The sequence below is a fragment of the Saccopteryx bilineata genome, chromosome 6, assembly GCF_036850765.1.
Source record: "Saccopteryx bilineata isolate mSacBil1 chromosome 6, mSacBil1_pri_phased_curated, whole genome shotgun sequence".
Taxonomy (NCBI): domain Eukaryota; kingdom Metazoa; phylum Chordata; class Mammalia; order Chiroptera; family Emballonuridae; genus Saccopteryx; species Saccopteryx bilineata.
In genome coordinates, this window is record NC_089495.1 from 32,807,592 (window position 1) to 32,832,145 (window position 24,554).

The 24,554-nt window shown below is 41.3% G+C and overlaps 1 protein-coding gene across 3 annotated transcripts; it reads left to right on the plus strand.

The window, feature by feature from the left end:
- The first annotated feature begins 1,812 nt into the window (after nt 1-1,812).
- Nucleotides 1,813-23,082, plus strand: GOLGA7 (golgin A7). Of its 3 annotated transcripts, none has more exons than XM_066236638.1 (6): nt 1,813-1,889; nt 2,105-2,237; nt 7,868-8,020; nt 15,327-15,428; nt 16,452-16,514; nt 21,726-23,082. In XM_066236638.1, the coding sequence occupies exons 2-5, from the start codon at nt 2,127-2,129 to the stop codon at nt 16,497-16,499; spliced, it is 414 nt and encodes a 137-aa protein (XP_066092735.1). In that variant the 5' UTR covers nt 1,813-1,889; nt 2,105-2,126; the 3' UTR covers nt 16,500-16,514; nt 21,726-23,082. The 3 variants fall into 3 exon arrangements, with proteins under 3 accessions (XP_066092735.1, XP_066092736.1, XP_066092737.1); XM_066236639.1 differs by lacking the exon at nt 1,813-1,889 and adding an exon at nt 1,896-1,975; XM_066236640.1 differs by lacking the exon at nt 1,813-1,889 and having other exon boundaries at nt 1,989-2,237; nt 16,447-16,514.
- Nucleotides 23,083-24,554: the final 1,472 nt, after the last annotated feature.

Here is a 24,554-nt window from a genome sequence, read left to right on the forward strand (position 1 = left end):
ATGCAAATTAATGTATAGTGACAGAAAGCAGATCCTGGGGAAAGGGGCGGGGGAAGGGCAGGAAGGAGAGATTACAAAGGAACATCAGGAACCTCTTGAAAGTGATTTTTGTTCACTATCTTTTCTTTTCTTTCTTTTTTTTTTTTTTTTTTTTTTTTTTTTTTTTGTATTTTTCTGAAGCTAGAAACGGGGAGAGACAGTCAGACAGACTCCCGCATGCGCCCGACCGGGATCCACCCGGCACGCCCACCAGGGAGCGATGCTCTGCCCCTCCGGGCGTCGCTCTGTCCGCTCTGTCGCGACCAGAGCCACTCTAGCGCCTGGGGTAGAGGCCAAGGAGCCATCCCCAGCGCCCGGGCCATCTTTGCTCCAATGGAGCCTTGGCTGCAGGAGGGGAAGAGAGAGACAGAAAGGAAGGAGAGGGGGAGCGGTGGAGAAGCAGATGGGCGCTTCTCCTGTGTGCCCTGGCCGGGAATCGAACCCTGGACTTCTGCACGCCAGGCCGATGCTCTACCACTGAGCCAACCGGCCAGGGCCAATGTTCACTATCTTGATTGAGGTGGTTTCGTGGTTGTATACATGTCAGAACTTGTAAGTTTTTCCACTTTACACATTTTTATTTATTTTTTATTTATTTATTTAACATAGGCAGAGATAGACAGGGACAGACAGACAGGAACGGAGAGAGAGATGAGAAGCATCAATCATTAGTTTTTCGTTGCGCGTTGCGACTTCTTAGTTGTTCATTGATTGCTTTCTCATATGTGCCTTGACCGCGGGCCTTCAGCAGACCGAGTAACCTAACCCCTTGCTGGAGCCAGCGACCTTGGGTCCAAGCTGGTGAGCTTTTTGCTCAAGCCAGATGAGCCCACCCTCAAGCTGGCAACCTCAGGGTCTCGAACCTGGGTCCTTCTGCATCCCAGTCCGAACCCTGGACTTCTGCACGCAGAAGTCGCAGTCTATCCACTGCGCCACCACCTGGTCAGGCAAGTTTTTCCACTTTAGATGCATTCAGTTCATTTCATGGTTTAAACAAAGATGTGTTTAAATACAATAAATTAATATTTTAAAAAATACATAAAAGACAGGATCAAGCAGAGAAGCTAACAAGTCACATTAGCCAGACACCACCAGATAAGGGTAATGTAGGGTTCTTTGACTGCCTTGCAAAGGTATACTGAGATCAGTGTGGCGATGGAGAGGACTACTTGTCCTCAGGTCGGCTGAGGGGTGTGGGCTGGGGTACTGAATGAAAATCTGGGGAAGGAGAAAAGACAACATCTCAGAGAAGAGCTGGCGGAGGAATGCTTTACAGTGAAGCCAGGGCAGGTTCCTCGTCCTCCCTTACTTCCGCCGTGTTGTAATGGATCCCCAGCAGCCGGCTTTCTAGGTCTAGATTTGTGTGAGCAGTTTGTTTTGCATAGATAGACCTGGGTGTGTCCCACGTGGAAGCTCCGACATTCAATCAACAGTGAACAGAACTCCTTACAATCAGAGCTCAGAAATGACCTGGGCCACGATCGGCAGGGAAATGACGCAACCGGGAAATCCCATCTCAAACCCCCGCAAAGAGTACAGTAGTCAGCTAGGGTCTCCTCAGTTCTCCCCGCCCCGGCCCGCCACGCCCTCCAGCCCCGCCCGGCCTCTTTCTTCCGGGTAGACTCCTCGGGGCGGGGCGGAAAGCCCAGTCGGCCCGGGCCCCGCCCACAGTGCGCGACCCTCCACCTCAGCGCGCAGCCTCGGCAGAGTCGCTTTACGGCCGGAGAAGAGGGTGGGTCCTAGACTTGAGGTCGGAGTCTGAGCTCAGGGGCGGGGAAAGAGGCCTTTTGCGACAGGCCGTAAGTGACGCCGCATGCGGCGCGACAGCAGCTGGAGGGCGGAGGAGGCGGGTTCGTGTTTTCCGGGCCGAACCGGGCTGTGGGGGGCGCGAGGCCTGAGCAGGGGCCGTAGCTAAAGGCCCGCGGTGGCAGCATGGGTGAAGGGGAATGGGGCGGAGTAGGGCTTGGGCTGCCTTCCGCGGTGGGTGGGTCTGAGGGCTGGCGGGCTGGAGTCGTGGGTCCAGGCCGGGGATCTGACCCGTGGTTGGTGTCCCCCGAACCCGCAGCGTGGCGCGTCTTGTCCTCGCCATGAGGCCGCAGCAGGCGCCGGTGTTCGGGAAGGTGTTTATTCAGCGAGACTACAGCAGTGGCACACGCTGCCAGTTCCAGACCAAGTTCCCCGCGGAGCTGGAGAACCGGGTACGCAGCCTGGTCCCCGCACCTGCTCCGGGGCCAGGGTGGGAGACTACCCAGGAAAGGGAGGGGGTTTGGGCTGAAACCAGGGCCGCGGAGTGCATTGCTCTGGGTAGGGGCGGCCAAAGATGGGGTGTTAGCCACAGGTGTACGAACAGGGCCCTTAAGCAAGACCTGGGGTTTGCAGGAGGAGGAATATGACCAAGCCCCCGGGTATGATGACTTTATGGAACTCTGTGATGCCCAGTTTTGGGGGTTCTGTACCCAGCCGTCTTCTTTCCCTGTGTACGAACAGGGCCCTTAAGCAAGACCTGGGGTTTGCAGGAGGAGGAATATGACCAAGCCCCCGGGTATGATGACTTTATGGAATTCTGTGATGCCCAGTTTTGGGGGTTCTGTACCCAGCCGTCTTCTTTCCCTGTTGTCAACCACACCCAACCTGGGTTATTGACAACAGTGATGAGAAACTAATTCCTGATGCTCCAAGCCACCTAACTCAGCATGTTGTGAGCTATGTATTCCTACCTTGCCAAGCAAGAGGAAACATCATCATTCTAGTGACTGGGGTTTGTGGCTGCTGTGCTGGCCGCACTGCTCGACAGAAAGGATTTAGGGGCTGTGCCAGACAACGAGACAGGCTTTCTTGGAACCTGAAAAACGTAGAGCATTGGAGGGCCTGGACAAGAACAAGGCCTTAACCTTGTCACTCCTGATAATGGTCACTGGCTGCCACCTGCGTTGTGTTGTCTTGCATCTCAAAACTGTCATCAGGACATAGGTCCTTTGGACAACCCAGCATACAGAAATGGAAGAATGGGATGTTTCCCCTTTTTTCAGACTTAGCAAAAACAAACAAACAAAAGCATTGTATCTTATTTTAAAGGTCAATGAAGTGAGCCTTTTGAACGTGTTTTTTCTTGTGCCCACATCTGTTCACCACCCAAAGAGAAACTTTGTTCTAAAGTCAATTTCTGGTTTAGATGGGAGCAAGTTTGGTGGCTTTCCTCTTTGATAAGGAAGGTGAGGGACTGAGAAGTGATTAGGCATGCTGTGGGTGTAGGGCTAAGAAAGGCTGGTGGTGGAATAAGTGGGTGTAGATTTGTCTAGAGCAATGTGTAGCAGTCATTTAAAACCAGTTTGTGGGAAGGTACGTGGTTCTACCTGATTGCCAAGGTTGGAAAATCAACAACGATCAGTTATAGTGTCCTTTACTTGATTTATAACCCTGGGCAAGTTAGTGGCCCAAGTATATTTCTTTAAGTGCAAATTAAAGATCAAACATGTCTCATAAAGATGGTTTGTAGATTAGCTTGTTTATGAAATGCCATCTGAATGCTGCAGTTTGTTGTCAACAATGTTATGAGTTAACTCAGCCTGATACTAGGTGGACATTTCCACAGTGGTTTGAAGAGGTAGAAATTGAGCCAAATGCCTACTGGCTAAAGCTACTGAGTGTTGTTTTTAAAATAATTTAAAATTACAGTTAGCATTTTACATATTAGGACATGTGAAATAGATGAAATATTTTATTTTTAAGCCTGTTTTGGAAACACACTATTTATGTACTTTCAAATCAGAATGTAAACTATTCTTTTCACCACACTTACTTGGTTGTTACAAGATTCCTTTGTCAAACTTTGAACTCATAGTTGAGCCAAATTTTATATATGTATGCATAATCAGACTTTAGTCTTCCACTGTGTGTGGCAGAGCCTTTATTTTATAGTTGGAATACATAATCACAATATAGTCACAGTATTCTACTGTTTCTCACAGGAAATTGATGTTTCTAAATTCTGGAGTCCGTTTACTTCTTTGATTTAATATAGCCCGAAACTGCTTGTGATTCTGAGTACTATATGGAATGTTATATGGTAGTGTTCAATTGTGCCTTTGATTTGTTTTTTGTTTTTTTTCTTTTTGTTTGGGTTAGAACACTAGCTTATACTTTAAACTTCTTGGGAAAGCTTTGATTTTTTTTTTTCTGTGTTGAGATTAAATTTAAATTACAGGTTTAAATTTGCCTTGCTTGTTTGATGGAAAATTGAAAGGTTTTTCTCTTTGTTTCTCAACTAACACTAGAAATTGTACTGATTGCTCTGCCACTGAGGTTGATTTTCCTTCTGTGAGAACATCACACTTGGCAGCTTAATAGAGGAAGAAACTAATGCACAAGTGTTTTGTATTACTTGAAAGCATTAAACACACGCATTTGTGCCCTTTAATTTGGGAGTGAGGACAAGTTCTTTCTGTTAACAAGTTTGCTTTCTTCATTGCCTATTCGAATGTAATACAGTACTTTGATGCATAAGTGCTTTGTTGCCAGGACAGTTCTTAAAAGGAAGCTTTATTCTCACTTTGCCCAAAATATAGACATCTTAGGCACCCTTGGTCTAAGCATTTGTTGCCATACAAATGATTTTAAAAATAACTTTTTACATCTAGTCAGTGGAAGTTACCTTGCTTTGTGAGTGCTCTAAGCTTCAGTCCCATGCTTTCTACCACATAGTTCAAGAAAATGAAAATTCTGGGAAAACAAGTCATTCCTATTTCCATTTTGACTTTTAGTGTTTATTAACCCAAATTTGTATTTGACTCCAGCTTCACATATCTCCAAATTCTGATATAGCTAGGACCTATGTCAATGACCAAGTAACTAGAGAACACTGACAGCCCTCCACAGTGCCTGAAGGGAGTGGAGTGAAAAGGCCCACCTTTGATCTGTTGAGCCCTTGCATGTTAGGCATGTCCTTTGCCTTTACTGCTGCCTGTCCTGCTTTTTACTCCCTCTCCTTTTTATTTTTATTTATTTATTTATTTATTTATTTATTTATTTTGTATTTTTCTGAAGCTGGAAACGGGGAGAGACAGTCAGACAGACTCCCGCATGCACCCAACCGGGAATCACCTGGCATGCCCACCAGGGGCGACACTCTGCCCACCAGGGGGCGATGCTCTGCCCCTCCGGGGCGTCGCTCTGCCACGACCAGAGCCACTCTAGCGCCTGGGGCAGAGGCCAAGGAGCCATCCCCAGCGCCCGGGCCATCTTTGCTCCAATGGAGCCTTGGCTGCGGGAGGGGAAGAGAGAGACAGAGAGGAAGGAGGGGGTGGGGGTGGAGAAGCAAATGGGCGCGTCTCCTATGTGCCCTGGCCGGGAATCGAACCCGGGTCCCCCGCACGCCAGGCCGACGCTCTACCGCTGAGCCAACCGGCCAGGGCTCCCCCTCCTTTTTAAAAATAAACTTCCAAAGAAATTCTACACTGGTTTATACCTTTATTTCTATTTTCTTAACCTTTTTTAAAAAAATTCTTCATCTTTGTTATTGTTTTTGTTTAATCTGTGATTTGCCTCCATCCTGCAAAAGCATTGCAATCTTGGAATAACTTTTAAGAATTAGTGTTGCTGATATAATCAGTGTTTCTGATCTGAAAGAAATGTTTCTGGTTTGGATCCCATGGTTATGAATCATAATATTGTGTCCAAAGATATGTAAATAATTCAAAGAACTTTATTAGATCATAACTTTATAGGTAAATCAAAAGTGAATGTTTGAAATTATTTAGACTTCTGCGATTTACTGATGGGCAAACTGAAAACATTAACTTAGGCATAATTAGGTGAAGGTAATAATTTACCTTTAATATTTGTTCACTGAGCTGTTTGCCTAAGTCTGTTTTCAGGAAATGAGAACTCTGACAGGTTCTATAGATGACCGTGCTTGGCAAACCACATCTTCAGGTGGTGGCTCAGTGAAGAAACCCTGTCCTGGCTCTAGCACCATTGCCACCTTGGCAGAAACTCTGATATTCTGGGAAATTAAAAGTAGCTCCTTTTGGCCCTGGCCGGTTGGCTCAGCGGTAGAGCGTCGGCCTGGCGTGCGGGGGACCCGGGTTCGATTCCCGGCCAGGGCACATAGGAGAGCGCCCATTTGCTTCTCCACCCCCCCCCCCATCCTTCCTCTCTGTCTCTCTCTTCCCCTCCCGCAGCTGGGGCTCCATTGGAGCAAAGATGGCCCGGGCGCTGGGGATGGCTCCTTGGCCTTTGCCCCAGGCGCTAGAATGGCTCTGGTCGCGGCAGAGCGATGCCCCGGAGGGGCAGAGCATCGCCCCCTGGTGGGCAGAGCATCACCCCCTGGTGGGCATGCCGGGTGATTCCCGGTCGGGCGCATGCGGGAGTCTGTCTGACTGTCTCTCCCCGTGTCCAGCTTCAGAAAAATACAAAAAAAAAGTAGTTCCTTTTGAAAAATAGGTAGAGTCACCATTGTGTTAAAGTTTACATCAAATATTTTCATGCTGTTGGCTCATTGTATCCCCATAGTTTTTCACACAGAGGACAAAATAATTACAACTGCCTCTAACCTAAAAAGTTTAATAGCTTAAGGGTGATGATTATAAATTATCTTATACTTTTAAAAATTATGTTCTTGGGAATATTTTGTCTCAGAATATTCTTTGACTTTTTTCTGAGTCCATTTCTATATAAAGACTTCATAAAAGAGAATTCATATGTAAATAGTTATTAGTTTTAGGAACAAGGGAGATCTAGAAGGCCTAAAGTAAAGACAGATTGTGTTTTGTTACCAGAAATGATAATATTGGATGAAACACTACTAATAGCCTTGAAAGTCTTATGGTAAAGTATTGAATAAAATTTACAAAGTAGTTCCATCACCATTTATCCCCCACCAGGGTGGTGAACACACAATACAATATACAGATGATGTATTGTAGAATTGTACACCTGAAACCTGTATAATTTTATTAACAGATGTCACCCCAATAAATTCAATAAAAATTTTAAAGTATATTCTAAAATAAAATCTACAAAGTACTGTTAGAAAATAAAGTGATATTGGAAGAGGTAAGTAAAACAGGTGATTAAAGTGAAAAATGAATGACAATAGTATTGGTGTAAACATAAGATAATGTCATTGAATGAGAGGTAATGGGAATGACTTGGAGTTGTGTGAGGAGTTATGCAGGTTTTAGTCCAAATAGGTACTTTAAAATAGATGGGATGTTGAATAAACGTAATACAGAACTTGTAGCCTTTGATCCTTCTGCTTAAAATGTCCTGACTTCCTTTTTTACCTAGTCAATGCCTGTGTTAGTCTCTCAATTTAAGATTGCCTTCTCTTTCCAAAGGGAAAGACTTCTGCCTTTGTCCCTGCACCAGGCTTTATGTATGCCTCTGCTGTACTACTCTGCCAGTTGATTGCATTTTTATGTCTATGTGTTCTGTTCGTGTGACTGTAAACTCCTTGAAGACTGAGACTGTCTCGTTCATCTTTCTCTAAAGCCTGTCATAGTACATAATGGTTAGGTACACAGTTTGAATATAGATGAATTAAAAGATCAAAAAATTGTATAATTTAATTTACTTGAAATTCACTATAGAGAATAAGAAAACACCATGTTGAGACTTCAAGATATCCATTGTTCATAATAGGGATAAAATTAAACAAACACTAACCAGTGTAAGTAACTTAGGGCCAGATTTAATCACCTAAAAATTGTTTGCCGATTATTAGATAAGAACGTTGACAAAACAGCAAAATAAATTAGTGATAGCAAGCATCAGTAAGTAGCCAATCTTTTTTTTCCCAAAACTTATTCTTAAATTCTTTCCTGTACAGATTGATAGGCAGCAGTTTGAAGAAACAGTTCGAACCCTAAATAACCTCTATGCAGAAGCAGAGAAGCTTGGGGGTCAGTCATATCTTGAAGGCTGTTTGGCGTGTTTAACAGCATATACCATCTTCTTATGCATGGAAACTCATTACGAGAAGGTAAGGCTACGTTTTTTTTTTTTCCATAAAACCTCTTAAAATTATGAATAAAGTGTGTTTGTTACATGTTTATGTTTTTAGATGACAATTATGATAAAATTTAAAGAGGCATTTATAATAATTTGAGTTTTGTTGTTACATGTCCAGAACATGAAAAAGAATCCTGCATCTTTCAGAAATAGGCCTTAATTGATAAGTGACTTGGAGTTGATGTATCAGTGTTCAAATTGGCTCACACTTAAGAATGTAGAAAATCTGTATTCTCATTCTAGCAGCTTTCTGAGAATCTTTTTACTTTGTTTCCCCAAATTTCTGTTTAAGTTCTCTCCTCCCACCTGAGTTCTTCTCCTCTCTTTCCCACTTCCTGCTAGATCAGAGAGGCTGGCTTCTCAGCTTAGATGCTCAGAAGTCAGTCCTCCTTCCTCCCTGCTTTGTTTAATAGCACGCTGTCTTTAGGTGGGGAGATGAAGAAGAGAGAAAAGTTTGTCAGTTGTCAGAAACTGAAATTTTTTCTTCCATTTTCCCATTCGTTATCTTTTCATGATTTCCTCTAATACCCTTAGTTTCCCTGAAAATAAGACCTAGTGCATTTTTTTTTCAAGCTTGGAAATATAAGGCCTCTCCTAAAAATAAGACCCAGCACATCTTTAGGAGCAAAAATTAATAAAAGATACTGTCTTATTTTCAAAGAAACGGGGTAGATTGTTGTACATGGAAATAGAGTCACAAGAAATTCTTGATGGAATTCAGAGTTTGGCTGGTTTTGCTGATGTTTGTGATGACATGACTACAGTATATTAATAAATGTTGATTTTTTGTTCAATAATAAATGTGAATTTTTATTCATGGAAAAATAAGACATCCCCTGAAAATAAGACTTAGTGCGTCTTTAGGAGCAAAAATTAATATAAGACACTGTCTTATTTTCGGGGAAACATGGTACTATCCTAATTTATGCCAAGTCTCATTTCTTCCATTCTTTTACCTTTCCAACCTTTTTGCTGCTGTTTTCTATTTTCATAGTGACACAGCCTGATTATGTCTACCACTCCTGCTAAGCCAGAGACCTTCCCTGGCTTTCCATTTACTGCCAGTGGGGAAAGTTCAAGCTCCTTCGCAAGCTAGCCTCCAGCTCACCTTTTCAGGCCGTCTGCCACCCCGTGCTCACTCTGTCCTTCAGCCAAATTCAGTTACTCACTGGTCACCAAACGTACCCTCCAGCGTTTTCTCCACCTGGAATTGCCATTCTTCCTGTGTCTCACATCTCACCAGTCCCTTCTGTCCCGCTGTCCTCTGACTTCTCCTTCCTCTCTCATCATAGTCTTTCTCTCCTTGCTAGCCCCTCAACATTTATTTGTACCTGTTTTCCAGCACTTACCACTTTACTTTGGAATGTAGGAGTTTACATTGTTATTTGCCCATGAAGCATGTATTTTTCTTGAGGTCAAAAACAGTGCCTTGGCCCTGGCCGGTTGGCTCAGTGGTAGAGCGTCGGCCTGGTGTGTAGAAGTCCCGGGTTCGATTCCCGACCAGGGCACACGGGAGAGGCGCCCATCTGCTTCTCCACCCCTCCCCCTCTCCTTCCTCTCTGTCTCTCTCTTCCCCTCCCGCAGCCGAGGCTCCATTGGAACAAATATGGCCCGGGCGCTGGGGATGGCTTCTTGGCCTCTGCCCCAGGCGCTGAAGTGGCTCTGGTCGCGACAGAGCGACGCCCCCTGGTGGGCAGAGCATCGCCCCCTGGTGGGCCTGCCAGGTGGGTGGATCCCGGTCCGGCGCATGCAGGAGTCTTTCTGACTGCCTCTCCCCATTTCTAGCTTCAGAAAAATACAAAAAAAAACCAAAAAAACAGTGCCTTAACCACTTTGTATCCCTCTTCATGCCTAACACTATGCCTTGGGTATATTAGGCATTCACTAAATGTGTGTTAAGTGGATGAAATTAAGTTAATCACAGTAAGCCCCTAATATATCATTAAATTTTAACCATGTTTAGAAAAAGATATGCTCTAATGACATCTATATTATATAGCCCACCTACTAGAAATGTCCCTATGAGTGTCTTGTACTCCACATATACCATTACAGCAGCAGATACTGTTGCAGCTAAAATATTTTAAGCTAGTTACAAGTTTTTTTAATTTAAATGGTAAATAGTAGTTTATATCCTTCTTTATGTTATACAGAGAAGCAGCTTTCATTCCTGTTTAACATTCAAAATCAGGAGTATAGGGGATCTGTGTCAGCTTTCAGTCCGTTTGTTGTAGCAGCTTCTCTGTAATGACGTGGTGCTGAGTGAAGGGGAAGGGATTCGTTCAAATCTAAATATTAATTGAAACTTACTCTGTGCTAACCAGTATGCAGGGGATGTAGCTGAATCGGGCACACGTGGGTGTTGACCTTGCGGAGTTTATAATTTAGTGGTAACAACTGATGCTAAGGAAACAAAACAACAAAATTGTAAATTGTGATAAGTGCCTTGAAGAAAACAAACTCCTGTGATAGAAAATAATAGGAGAAGTCTAATTTCGATTGTGCGGTCAGAAAAGGCCTCTGAAGAGGTAACTTTTAAAGCGCTGCCTGGAGGATAAAAAGCCTGGAGCCATTCTGGCAGGGAGCTCAGTGCTCTATGCTCCGAGGGCTCAGAGAGCTTCCTGAGTTCTGGGAACTGACCGAAGGCGGTATTGAAGGAGAGGAGCGGGGGAAATGGCTAGAGATAAATTTGAAGAGCTAAGGAGGATCTGTATCAGTCAGGAGTGTGTAGTCCATGGAAAATAAGTTCAGATTTTATTTTCAGTGCAGGAGGAAGCTACTCAAAGGTTTTAAGCAGGAGAGGGTTATGATCAGATTTTCCTTGTTAAGAAATCTCTTTGTTCTGTGGGGGGAAAGTTATAAAAGGCAGGAAACCAGTTAGGATGTTCTGTAGAAGTCCAGGCAAGAGATGATGATGGCTTGGACAAGGAACAGAGCCGTAGAGATGGAGGGGGGCGGACAAATTCAATGGACATGTTGGCGACAATCAAGAATTGATGAAGAGCCAAAAGTAAAAAGGGAGGGTAAGGCTGAACTCATGTGAATAAAACGTTGGTCATCTAGGCCCTGGCCGGTTGGCTCAGTGTTAGAGTGTCGGCCGGCATGTAGAAGTCCCAGGTTCAATTCCTGGCCAGGGCACGCAGGAGAAGCGCCCATCTGCTTCTCCACCCTTCCCCCTCTCCTTTCTCTCTGTCTATCTCTTCCCCTCTCGCAGCCAAGGCTCCATTGGAGCAAAGTTGGCCCAGGTGCTAAAGTTGGCTCCTTGGCCTCCGCCTCAGGCACTAGAATGGCTCCAGTTGCAGTGGAGCAACGTCCTAGGTGGGCAGAGCATCACCCCCTGGTGGGCATGCTGGGTGGATCCCAGTCTGGCACATGTGGGATTCTGTCTCTCTGTCTCTCTGCTTCTCCCTTCAGAAAAATACAAAAAATAAAAAACAATAAAAAAAAGGTCATCCAGGATGGTCATTTAGATAAATATAAAATAAAAGGCAGCCAAGTTAAGTCAGAAATCCAGACTCCAGAGTATTTTGTTCATGCTTAATAGGATAGGAAATGCTTGAGCTGTCATTTCACTGTAACTTTTACATTTGTTAAAGATTTTAATTAACTTCTTTATCCATGAGCATTTGCTGAAATAGATATAGGTAGCTCCTTCTGATGTCACTTGTAGAAAGAAAGTGGTAATTGGGTGACAGCCAAGTCATTTACTAATTATGGGATTGTGGACAAGAGAGATTACTCTCTTAAGTCAGAGTGCTTTCTGTTGTAAAATGGGTCTTAGCACTAATAAATTGCCTCATGTGGTAGATGCTTAAAAAGAGTGTTAAGATTTAAAAATTAAGTTAGTATATATGGAGGTTTTAATCATATTTGTGAAGTGACATATAAAATTTTTTTATTTCGAGTTCAAATAATCTTATTTAGCAGCTAGTTTATTTAGCTACTAAAACATTTAGCAGCTCTTCATTAAAATTCTTTTGATTATTGATCTTGGAAGGCAGTTCTCAGTATCAGAAATAGAGTGGAAATTGACCCCAATATATGTTTTAACTTGGGTTCATGGGCAATGTATAAGGTATTACTTTATAAATCTAATGCAGTTGTCTTTACAGAGTAACTATTTTAAAGCAAGTAAAGACCAAATAAAATTAATCAAGAAACCAAAATGTTAAGGCATGGCAACATTTTTTAAGTATATGATTTTATTTTAGAAACTAGACATGAATAACTAGATCATGAAAAATGAATAACTAGAATGGTGATAATTAAGATACAATGTATCTATACTTTTAAAAGAAAACTTTTTAAATGTGCATTTATATTTTTGATAAAATGATACAAGTATAAGAACAGCTGCCCTCTCCCTCTGTAGTTTGTATCTTAGAAATTTTGTGCTATTATTTTCTACTTTATGACAGGACAGGATTGAGTCATTTAGTCTTTACTGTTTTAAACACTAAGATTTCTAATTTACAAATAGTAAGCCAAATGTAATAGTGCTTACACTTGGTCATGTGGGTTAAATTTTTTAAATTGTAAATAGGCCTTTTAGAACTCACTAGAACAATCATGCATTTTTTTCCCTATAATGTTCTTTTTTATTGATTTAAAATGAAAATAAAGACTTCAGTGTTATTTCTCTGTGGTTGCTGCCCATGATAATTAGGGAACAAATGGGATTGTAGAGGTTCTGTCAGTAGCTGTCTGCCTTGTTCCTCAACTGGAGAACACCCCCTGCCTGAGTGCTGTACTCTGTAAAAGGAACAGTTAGAAGGAACTTTGTTTCTGAAATTAGCTGTGATCTTGGTGTTCTTAGCCTCATCTAGGATATTTTTTTCTGAAGGATCTAGGCTTTCTCCAGTTTAATTTTTTTGAGGTGGATATTAGTCTTTCCTGAGGTTTCATTGTGTTTAGCTTTGTAAATATTATAGACATTGAGGTTTGAAGATAACAGATATAAAGTATGAATAAAAGACCAACATATGGTTTCTTGGGGGTGAGAAGGATGCTTTGTCCTGTCTGGGATGCAGTATGAGCCTACTCACATTAATGCTTTCCTTTTGCTAAAGAGACGTAAGAGTTTAAGAGCATCTTGTTCAGGTCAGTGCTGCCTTCACCAAAATAGTATAAGTGGATTTGGAGCTTATACAAAAAGAAAACTGTTTTCTTTTTAAACTGATACCCAAGTGCACATGAATGCTATTAAAGTTTAGATAAAAACCTGCGCAACAAAGTTGTGCTTGAATCAAGTAAAGGAATGCTATTTCTTTGTTAGTAACCTGTGCCCAAGGAGAGGGAGGAAAGCTGTTCTGAAGGAATCCTTTCTTTGAAACCAGCCATGCAAGCATTTTTCTGGGTGTCCTCTTGGTATAAATGGACCTCTGTGAGGGGAGGCTTACTCCAATTTCTAATTCTGGCAGGCGAGCTGAAAAAGGAAATCAGAAGATTAAGAGTCCTGAGTTGGGTACCTTTAGGGGCTACTTCCTTCTATTCATTGTTTTAGCCTGATTGACAAACTGTGATAGGGAGATAGTGCCTGGGGTTTTTTGTTTTTTTCCTTTTGGTCCATCAAGACTAAGCACTGCTCAAATTCTTTGAGAGTTGAAAATAGCAGAATGATATGTGTATCACTTAAGATAATTAAGTGAAAAAAAATCTTTTCTTTAAAAATAGCATTCTTAATTTACTACATAAGGTTGCTCTTTTTATACTATCATGCTTTTTTTAAAAAAGCATAAAACATCAGATTACATTATTTCCAAAGATGTAACTTGAATAAACTCTTTATTTTCCTGCAGTAAGAAAATGTTATACAAACCACAGATAGTTTTGAATTCTAAGTCAGTTTACACTAAAACATCTAAATTGTAACATCTTAAATTATTTGTTTGCCCTGGTACATTATAGACCCACTCTTGAATCATTTCTTAATTTCCAACTTTATATTCATATAGTTATTTTTCCCCTTTAGGTTGTGATCACATTTATCTGTGACTTTATCATATGCTGATAGTGTGAATTTAGGAAAATATATAGTAATTAAAGAACTGGATCAAAGCCTCTTTGAACATTAGAGCTAGAAAAAGGTTCTGATGGCTTTGAATCTGAAATACAACATGTAACTCTTTGATTTTGTATATAGCTGTTAAGATTTATTTTCTTCTAGTTTATCTGCCTCAGAATTACCCTTATTAAAGCTGGAGATTTGGCAATTTCCAGAAGTTCCTTTGTATCCTATCTGGTTTTTGTCTACATTTGCTTTGACTTTTACAACCTTAATACTGAACTTATAAATGGAGGTTGCCGTCCAGGACACAAGAGCAAACTACAGAGTAGCACTAGGAGCAGTGGTGGAAATGCTGTAAGACACTTGGAGCCATCAGAAACTCCACAGCAGCTGACGCCCACGTGCTTTCCAAAGGAAAAAGGAAGTAAACTGTTCTGTTTTAAACTAACTGGGCTACCTTTCATTATAGTCCAACTTTAAAATCGATGAAAATGTACCAAGAAGAGAAGAAGCAGTTCTTAAGTGTTAAAAGGGAAAGCCAAGAAGTGGCCTTGATATTAAAAGATGTCACATTAGCGACACTTTTTTTTTTTTTAATGGGGTGACATCAATAAATCAGGATACATATATTCAAGGAAAACATGTCCAGGTTATCTTGTTGTTCAATTATGTTGCATACCCATCACCCAAAGTCAGATTGTCCTCTGTCACCTTCTATCTAGTTTTCTTAGTGCCCCTCCCCCTTTCCCTCTCCCCCTCCCCCCTCCCCCCATAACCACCACACTCTTATCAATGTCTCTTAGTCTCACTTTTATGTCCCACCTACGTATGGAATAATGATGCAGTTTCTGGGTTTTTTGATTTACTTATTTCACTCCGTATAATGTTATCAAGATCCCACCATTTTGCTGTAACATTAGCGACACTTTGTGAGTAGGGAAAGAGAAAAGCATAACTAACAATTGCATATGTGATCATCTATTTTTATATATCCAGGAATGAGGTCACTAGGATGTAAGGAGAAGATTAGGTCTCAATCTTTCATATGCATTTCTACTTACATGATGATTTGAAGAGTCAGTCCATCAAGCTCTGCTATCTATTGTGTGCCGCTCTGTGAGCCAAATAATCAGAGCAGTAGCCTTCCATATGAATAGCCATGACTTGCTTTCAAAACTAATGCCACTGCCTGAAGATTTTGAGGTTCAGCGGATACTTACAGGGAAATCCCATGAAATGTGTAAAAAGCTGTGGTATTTCTTTCTCTCAGGTTCTGAAGAAAGTCTCCAAATACATTCAAGAGCAGAATGAGAAGATATATGCTCCCCAAGGCCTTCTCCTGACAGATCCCATTGAGAGAGGACTTCGAGTTGTATCTTTTTTAGAAAATATCTATGAAAATAAAATTTTGATTAGTACTATTTGGTATTGGCTAACGAGAATGTAACTCATCTTGTATTTGCCCAGGAATTGTCTTTGTGAATTGCACATCTACCATAAGCCTCCTATCTCTAGCATTTTTTCTTAAAGCATTTCTCTCCTTCCTTTGCATTATGCAGGTCTTTGTGGGTTGTTTAGTATTCTGGTTACTGTCTTTCTTGGTGGTTCTGAGGGCATCTTGTAGTAATAATGGGGGTGGTAGGAGTAATTCATTTCAGCTGCAGAAACTCTGAACCTAAAGCCCCTTTGAAATGCATAAACTCATAATGTGTGGTGAGACTTGTCATCCAAATGAATTGCAGTTCTATGGGTTCATCTGACTATTTGAAATCAGTTGCAGCTGCCAGATGTATAATTTCATTACTTTTGACATACTGTGCATATTTTTCGAGGCAGTAAGCTTTGAAAATCACGAAGTGAATTTGGTAAATAAAATTGCAAAAAACTAATATAGCTTGATAACTGGAGTAATGAAAAAAATAAATTATTTTTAAAAACTTAGGTCAGATAATCTCAGGCCTTCCTGCTGATAATAATTTCAGCATTTTATTATACTCAATGTCAATAATTCTTAAACTTTTAGAGGTCTTGAACCCTCTCCTAGGAAAAGGTTTGAATAAAATTTCAGGGTATTTTGAACCCCTGAATTTATTACCTCCTGGATTCTCAGTTAAAAACCTGGTTCTACAATTAAGTATTTTTTTTCAGATTTTCTTTTCCTCAGTAAATAATCAGTGTTTGGGGAGGAACTATACATGGAGTACCACAAGCAATTAAGTTTGTTAAATTTTTCAGCTAGGTGGAGAAAGCTTCGTATTTAAGTAGGAGAAATTTTTAATTTTAAAACAATGCAAGTTGAAAGAAAAGTTTGTGCGGACCATGGACATCGTCTTGCCATAGTCCCCTTTTATAGCTATATTCTGTAGTGTGTTTTCTTAACAGCCATGCTGTTCAGATTGAAATTACCATTTATGAAGACAGAGGAATGAGCAGTGGAAGATAAACCATAGAATTAAAGGTAAATATGAAATTATTTATATGAAGTTTTTGTAATTTTGTAGGGTACGTGAACTTTCTTCCCCGCATGGGAAATAGATAATATAGTGGCATATTTTCTGTATTGGCTTGATAGTTGAGTTGTGTATTTAACCCAAGTTTTATTTAGTGATACAGAATTGAATCCTGATTTTCCACCCAGTATTGTTTTTAGACATGTCTGTGTGTGTGTGTGTGAGAGAGAGAGAGAGAGAAAGAAACAGAGACAGAAAGACAGAGAGAGGGACAGATAGGGACAGACAGAAAGGGAGAGAGATAAGCATCAATTCTTTATTGCAGCTCCTTAGTTGTTCATTGATTGCTTTCTCATATGTCCCTTGACCAGAGGGCTCCAGCAGAGCAGGTGACCGCTTGTTCAAGCCAGCGATCTTTGGGTTCAAGCCAGTGACCTTGGGGTCATGTCTATGATCCCATGCTCAAGCCAGTGAGCCCGCACTTAAGCCAGTGACCTCAGGATTTCGAACCTGGGTCCTCTGCGTGCCAGTCTGACGTTCTATCCACTGCACCACCACCTGGTCAGGCCAAACTTATTTTTTTGTTGTTGTTGCTTTGTTTTGGGGAGTTTTACTTTTTCGGGGGGGGAGATAATCTTGTTTTATTTTAATATTTCAAAACTACTTTAGGCATTTAAATAGTTAGGTTTTGCATACAATAATCAGTTCAGAGATTTCCCTGCCTATATGACAAATGGCTTTAAAAACAAAACATTTCAGGCCCTGGCCGGTTGGCTCAGTGGTAGAGCGTCGGCCTGGCGTGCAGAAGTCCCGGGTTCAATTCCCGGCCAGGGCACACAGGAGAAGCGCCCATCTGCTTCTCCACCCCTCCCCCTCTCCTTCCTCTCTGTCTCTCTCTTCCCCTCCCGCAGCCGAGGCTCCATTGGAGCAAAGCTGGCCCGGGCGCTGGGGATGGCTCCTTGGCCTCTGCCCCAGGCGCTAGAGTGGCTCTGGTCACAACAGAGCGTCGCCCCCTGGTGGGCGTGCCGGGTGGATCCCAGTTGAGCGCGTGCGGGAGTCTGTCTGACTGTCTCTCCCCGTTTCCAGCTTCAGAAAAAAAAAATACAAAAAAAAAAAATTTCAGAGTGGCGTGGGGAGAGTATTTCATAGGCATGTAAAAGAAACCTTACCTCTAGTGGGTAGAACCATAAATTTAATTTTTATTTATTTATTCATTTTTTAGAGAGGAGAGAGAGAGACAGAGAGGAGAGAGAGACAGGGGGGAGGAGCTGGAAGCATCAACTCCCATATGTGCCTTGACCAGGCAAGCCCAGGGTTTTGAACCAGCGACCTCAGCATTTCCAGGTCGACGCTTTATCCACTGCGCCACCACAGGTCAGGCTTAGAACCATAAATTTAATTCTTTTGCTTAGAATGTTTATGTTCTAATATAGCCATAAAATGACTTTGAGTAAGTGAGAAACAAGTTAGGTAACACTAATAGAAATTTTTAGGCAAAATCATGTAGAAGCCCTAGTATATTAGCATAGTCTTCTAAGTGACAGAAAATTATACTACACTGTTTGTGCCAGTTTAGGTCATTTACTCTTTCTACAGATAGTGTTCTGTTGCTGTGCTTTCCTTTTTCTTTCTTTTTTTTTTTATTAAGTGAGAAGCAGGGAGGTAGAGAGACAGACTCCCACAGGCGCCCTAACCAGGATCCACCCAGCAATTTCCCTACCTGGTGATACTCTGCCCATCTGGGGCTGCTGCTTCATTGCTCAGAAACCGAGCTATTTTAGCACCTGAGGCAAGCCATGGAGCCATGTTCAGTGCCCAGGGCCAACCTGCTGGAACCATATAAGCCATGGCTGCAGGAGAGGAAGAGAGAGAAAGAGAGAAGGAAGAGAGGGAGGGGTGGAGAAGCATATGGTCGTTTCTCCTGTGTGTCCTGACAGACTCGAACCCGGGACTTCCACACGCCAGGCACACGTTCTACCATTAAGCCAACTAGTTGGCTAGGGTCTGCTGTGCTTTCCTAATTAACTTTGTTTACAGGTATCAATCACTCACAGGCAGTACAGAGACAGAATGCACCAAAGCAAACATACTCCTTCCCAGGGCAGCAATTATAATAATAGCTATCTTTTTTTGTTTGTTTTTGTTTTGTTTTGTTTTTTACAGAGACAGAGAGAATCAGATAGGGACAGACAGACAGGAATGGAGAGAGATGAGAAGCATCAATCATCAGTTTTTCATTGTGGCACCTTAGTTGTTCATTGATTGCTTTCTGATATGTGCCTTGACCGTGGGCCTTCAGCAGACCAAGTAACCCCTTGCTCAAGCCAGCGACCTTGGGTCCAAGCTGGTGAGCTTTTTGCTCAAACCAGATGAGCCCGCGCTCAAGCTGGCAACCTCAGGGTCTCGAACCTGAGTCCTCTGCATCCCGGTCCGACGCTATATCCACTGCGCCACCGCCTGGTCAGGCAATAATAGCTATCGTTTTGAGGGCACCTCCTAAGTGGCAGATATTTAAAAAATGGTATTTCTGATTCTGAGAAGAATCTGCCAAATGTTTCCCCATTATACAGATGCACAAACAAAGATACAAATAGATTAAATAATGTTCTTAAAGTCACACTGACCATAAACCTCTTCTTTACATCATAGTTCCTGTAAGTACTTGCAACAGAGAATGAAGATGGAGAAAGAGTTTATCAGATTATTCTAAGTACACTGCTCACAAAAATTAGGGGATGTTTTATGGCTTCATATTCATTTATTAAATATCCCCTAATTTTTGTGAGCAGTGTATTTATTCCCTTCTCTTCTTTCTCAAGACTTTTTTTTTGTATTTTTCCAAAGTTAGAAGCGGAGAGGCAGTCAGACAGACTCCCGCATGCACCTGACTGGGATCCACCCGGCATGCCCACCAGGGGGTGATGCTCTGCCTGTCTGGGGCATTACCAGAACCATTCTAGCGCCTGAGGCAGAGGCACAGAGCCATCCTCAGCGCCTGGGCCAACTTTGCTCCAGTGGAGCCTGGGCAAGAGAGAGAGAAATAGGAGGAAGGGTGGAGAAGCAGATGGGCACATCTCCTATGTGCCCTGACCAGGAATCGAACCCGGGACTTCCACACGCCAGGCTGATGCTCTACCGCTGAGCCAGCTGGCCAGGGCCTCTTTCTCAATACTTTTTTTTTTTTTTTTTTTTTTTTTTTCATTTTTTCTGAAGCTGGAAACGGAGAGACAGTCAGACAGATTCCCGCATGCGCCCGACCGGGATCCACCCGGCACACCCACCAGGGGCGACGCTCTGCCCACCAGGGGGCGATGCTCTGCCCATCCTGGGCGTCGCCATGTTGCGACCAGAGCCACTCTAGCGCCTGAGGCAGAGGCCACAGAGCCATCCCCAGCGCCCGGGCCATCTTTGCTCCAATGGAGCCTTGGCTGCGGGAGGGGAAGAGAGAGACAGAGAGGAAAGCGCGGCGGAGGGGTGGAGAAGCAAATGGGCGCTTCTCCTGTGTGCCCTGGCCGGGAATCGAACCCGGGTCCTCCGCACGCTAGGCCGACGCTCTACCGCTGAGCCAACCGGCCAGGGCTCAATACTTTTTAAAAATACATTTTGTCTGCTCCTCTACCATTTATTGAATCCTACAGACCAACCAGCATTCCAAATTTGCTTTTTAAAAAAGCATTAGTGAATGTCGCACCTGAATTCTTGAAGGTCAAAGTCCTAAATGATAGCATATCTTTTATTTCTTTAAAAAGGCTTTTTTTTAGAACACTTAGTGTTACTTCTCCATACACTTTCTCCTGACCAATTTCTAAACTGATACTTCTCAAATGAGCAGTCAGGAACCTTATGTGTGGTTTTTGTTACGTGCTGTTGGAATAAGTTGTTTTATCAATTGCAGCTGCGTTGACTTGGCACAACCCATTTGTCATGACTCATTTTGCAGCTATTATTGCTAAATATAATGTTTTTCTGAAGTGGTGTGGGGTTTTGAGCAATTACACACCAGAGACTAATCTATCAATATTCATACAACTGTGAAATTTTGCATTGGGAAAGATTTACATTAGCAACTTCTGGATAGTTTCATGAATACAAATAATTTTGTTCAGCACAATTTAGTTTTCAGAGCTATGTGTTCCTCAGGCCCAGGATCCAGTGTAGGCTGAAGTTTTGGAGGAGAGGCAGAAACTATAAGAATAATTAATTCAATTCTACCATTTTCCTTAAGTCTGTAGGTGTCTGCAGGTGGAAGCATTATATGGCAATCAGTGATTTTAACAAAAAGTGCACAAATCATGGAGATGGCCTTTACTTTAAAAAGATCTTTAAATAGCCTGACCAGGCAGTGGCACAGTGGATAGAGCATCAGACTGGGATGCGAGGACCCAGGTTTGAGACCTCGAGGTCACCAGCTTGAGCACAGGTTCATCTGGTTTGAGCAAAGCCCAGCAGCTTGGACCCAAGGTCGCTGACTTGAGCAAGGGGTTACTCGGTCTGCTGTAGCCCCGGTCAAGGCACATATGAGAAAGCAATCAATGAACAACTAAGGTGTCGCAACAAAGAATCGATGCTGCTTATCTCTGTCCCTTCCTGTCTGTCTGTTCCTACCTATCCCTCTCTCTGGCTCTCTGGCTCTGTCACAAAAAAAGTCTTTAAATAAAAATATTTTTTCTTTTCAGGATGAATTTTAAAATCTTTATTATTAATTATACTAAATGTGTTTTCTCTCTTTGGACTAATATTGTCTTTATTTTTAAAAAATGAGACATTATTCTATCAATAAATTATGATCATAAAAATAGCTAACATTTGTTGGCACTTATATGCCTGCACTATTGTAAATGCTTAATTTTAATCATCACAACAACCCTATGAGGTAGATACTGTTACCCTAATTTTTCAGATGCGGAAGCTCAGGCATGGAGAACTTAAATTAGTTGTCCAAGGTTAAATACTAGTAGGTAGTGATCTAGGCAGCCTGGTGCTCCATTTGCCACTTAACCCTTTGCTCTACTACCTCTCGTGATGTGATTGGTCAGAGATCAGAATATACAGGGCTTGGATTTCTAGACTATTGAGCTCAGTACTTAGACCTGTAGTACAGGTTCAAGTTTAGATTGCCCACATATTAGGCACTCATATCAGTTGGTTTAAGAGAGATGTTATAAAGGTTTTTTTAGCATCCTTTTCTAAAATCTTTACTTTTCCCCCTCTGATTATAGAGCCCAGCTCCAGCCAGGACCCTCATCTATCCACTGGCCGATCGCAGAGCGCCCCCTACCTCCTCTCCAGAGCGTCATTCCTTTGTATCTGCTGCCAGAGCCATGGTGCCATTTACTCCAAGGACTAACTTTCTAAAATTCCACACCTGGAGTGACCTCTAGTCGCTCAGCATCCACTTTGTGTCTCCAAATTATGTAGAACTCTATAATCTTTTCATTAGTTTCTGATAAAACCCAGTAAAGCATTTCACTTTTTAAAATTCAAAGCCATTTAATGAAATAGGCAGTTGGTCAGCCCGATGTAAAGTTTCTTATTTGCCACCAGTACCAATGATTCTCTTCATTCTCTGGGCTAGCTCCCCAGATGGCTGTAGACATTGCAGTCATATCTTAGCCATTGTTCAGTCTTGTTTCCCCAAAAGAATAAAATGCTTTCCTTCGAGATTTAGTATAGGGTAGGCTGTGTCAGTGGTTCTGTTAATGCATCTCCCCGATTTTCATCAGTTTGGCCACGACTCAGATCTTCAAGATCTATTTCTGCTGTTAAGTTTCTCAAACTGAAGTCCATTGGAAAAATAATGTTATTTGTTTTATTACAGCAGTTATTTCTAATAAAGCAGTATTTAATACAATTTCCAGTTCTTTTTCTTTGGAGAATTTTGTTGCCGCTGAATGTTGGGAAGGTGTGGTATGTGTTGCTTGTTTCTTTCAAAAATAAGTAAGCACAATAAAGTGGATGCTAACCCATCAAACACATAAATTCCCCTGCTGTGTCCCTGTACGTGTAATAAGCAAGTGTAATAAATATTTTAATTATAGTTTTGTTATAAATATAACTTATGAGGAAAAATTTGATAGGAACAATACTGTATATTGCTAATTTTTAACTATCCCTACTGGCAAACCTTATGATTCATAGACTTTCCTCAGACACAGTATTCATTGCAAAGAAATCTTATGATTGGTTCAAGTACAGTATGTTAAATGACTTTGAACTAAAACTCAAGTCTGAGTCAGTATTTCTAGTTCTTTTGGCTGTATGTTCTTAGTGCCGGGCCTCATGTCTTTCGTTCATCTTTAATGTTTGAAAGCACCATATTTGGGAGGGAGTTAAAAGATACTAGGAGAGAATGAAACAGTAACAAGTTTTGCTTTCAGAGATATTGTAGGTGCTAATACTGGATTTAATATTTCAGATTTAATTTCTTTTATGTCTGTTACTCAATCCCATAGGTCTATGTAATATTTTAATTGTATAAAACATCTTTGTTACTATAATAATGTGTTTGCCTTTTAAACCCGTTGCAATAACTTTGCTGAAATAGTAACACATTAGTAAAACTTTTCTTAAACAGATTGTCTCTGTGTCGTGTTTGGTGTGATTTGGTAATGTGATGAATGATGGGGCATTAAATCTGGCAGGTGGACAAAGCTGTAGTACTTGAATCGCTGGTACAGCATAGCTTTGTATTTTTAAAGAGACATCTTAACATTTACAAAGTTTATCACTTTTCTCAGGGTCTTAAATTATTTATTTTATAAGAGCAAATGTTAGCTAAGTAGGTGAAAACCTAGAAATAGTTCCTAATAGTCGAAAATGCATTCAACTAAAAAAGAGATTGGAATGTTTCACTAGAAAAAAAGTATTACAGTTATTGTTACTTTCTTGGATAATCTGATCACTTCCTTTTTTAAAAATGAAATGCATTTGTAGAGATGAACAGTTTATAAAATACAGGGTTTTAAAAAAATATTTTTATTTTTTAATTTTAGTGGGAACATCAACCTGCTCTTGTATGTGCCCTGACTGGGGATTGAACCAGCAACCTCTGTGCTTCGGGACAATGCTCTAAACCAGGCATGGCCAACATACGGCCCGCGGGCCGGATTCGGCCCACATAATGAGTTTATGTGGCCCGCAATTAAATTTTTAATATTCTCCGCACGATACTGTGGAAATGAAATAAGTGGTACTTTTAAATCGTTATACATAAACTACAATATCTAACCATTGTACAACAGTGAACGTTAAAATCTCAGCTACTCAGAAGCAAAAGCATCTGATTATTGGAAATCAAGATATTTAAGAAGATAGTGATATGCAGAAAAGAATTCCACGTGACTTATCTAGGGTTAACTTCCAATAATTGGTCAAATGGATTTGGGATACTTCTTTATTTTTTAAATAAATATCATTATACAGATTTACAACTTTTGTACTCATCTGTGCAATTTTTATAAGCAATTGAATAATGGAAAATATGGAAATTTAGAAAAAACTAGCTAAGGAATATTTAGTAATCTTCAGCTCAACTTATATTTGTTAACAAACTTTAATGAATCTAAATAAAAGTACAAGATCGAGACTGAATGATTTACATTTGGAGGCTGTGTTAAGAATAGCTACTAGTATAGAGCCAGATATTAAAAAAATAATAGGTGATACAAAGCGCCTCAACACGTCACATTAGTTTTTTTGTTAATTTGTTGTACTAAATTACATTCATAAATTACATAAAATTTTGTTTACTTAAATGAATCGTTTTTGTATTTAACATTCTTTTAATATTTCGTGAAAAAAGTTTTCTTTCTAATCTAGCCCGGGGTCAAAAACTGTTGGCCACGCCTGCAGTGATCGGCAAACTCATTAGTCAACAGAGCCAAATACCAACAGTACAACAATTTGAAATTTCTTTTAAGAGCCAAATTTTTTAAACTATATAAGTAGGTACATTGTTATTAACTTAGTTAGGGTACTCCTAAACTGGCCTTTGTGCCCGCATGTGGTATTTTGTGAAAGAGCCACACTCAAGGGGCCAAAGAGCCACA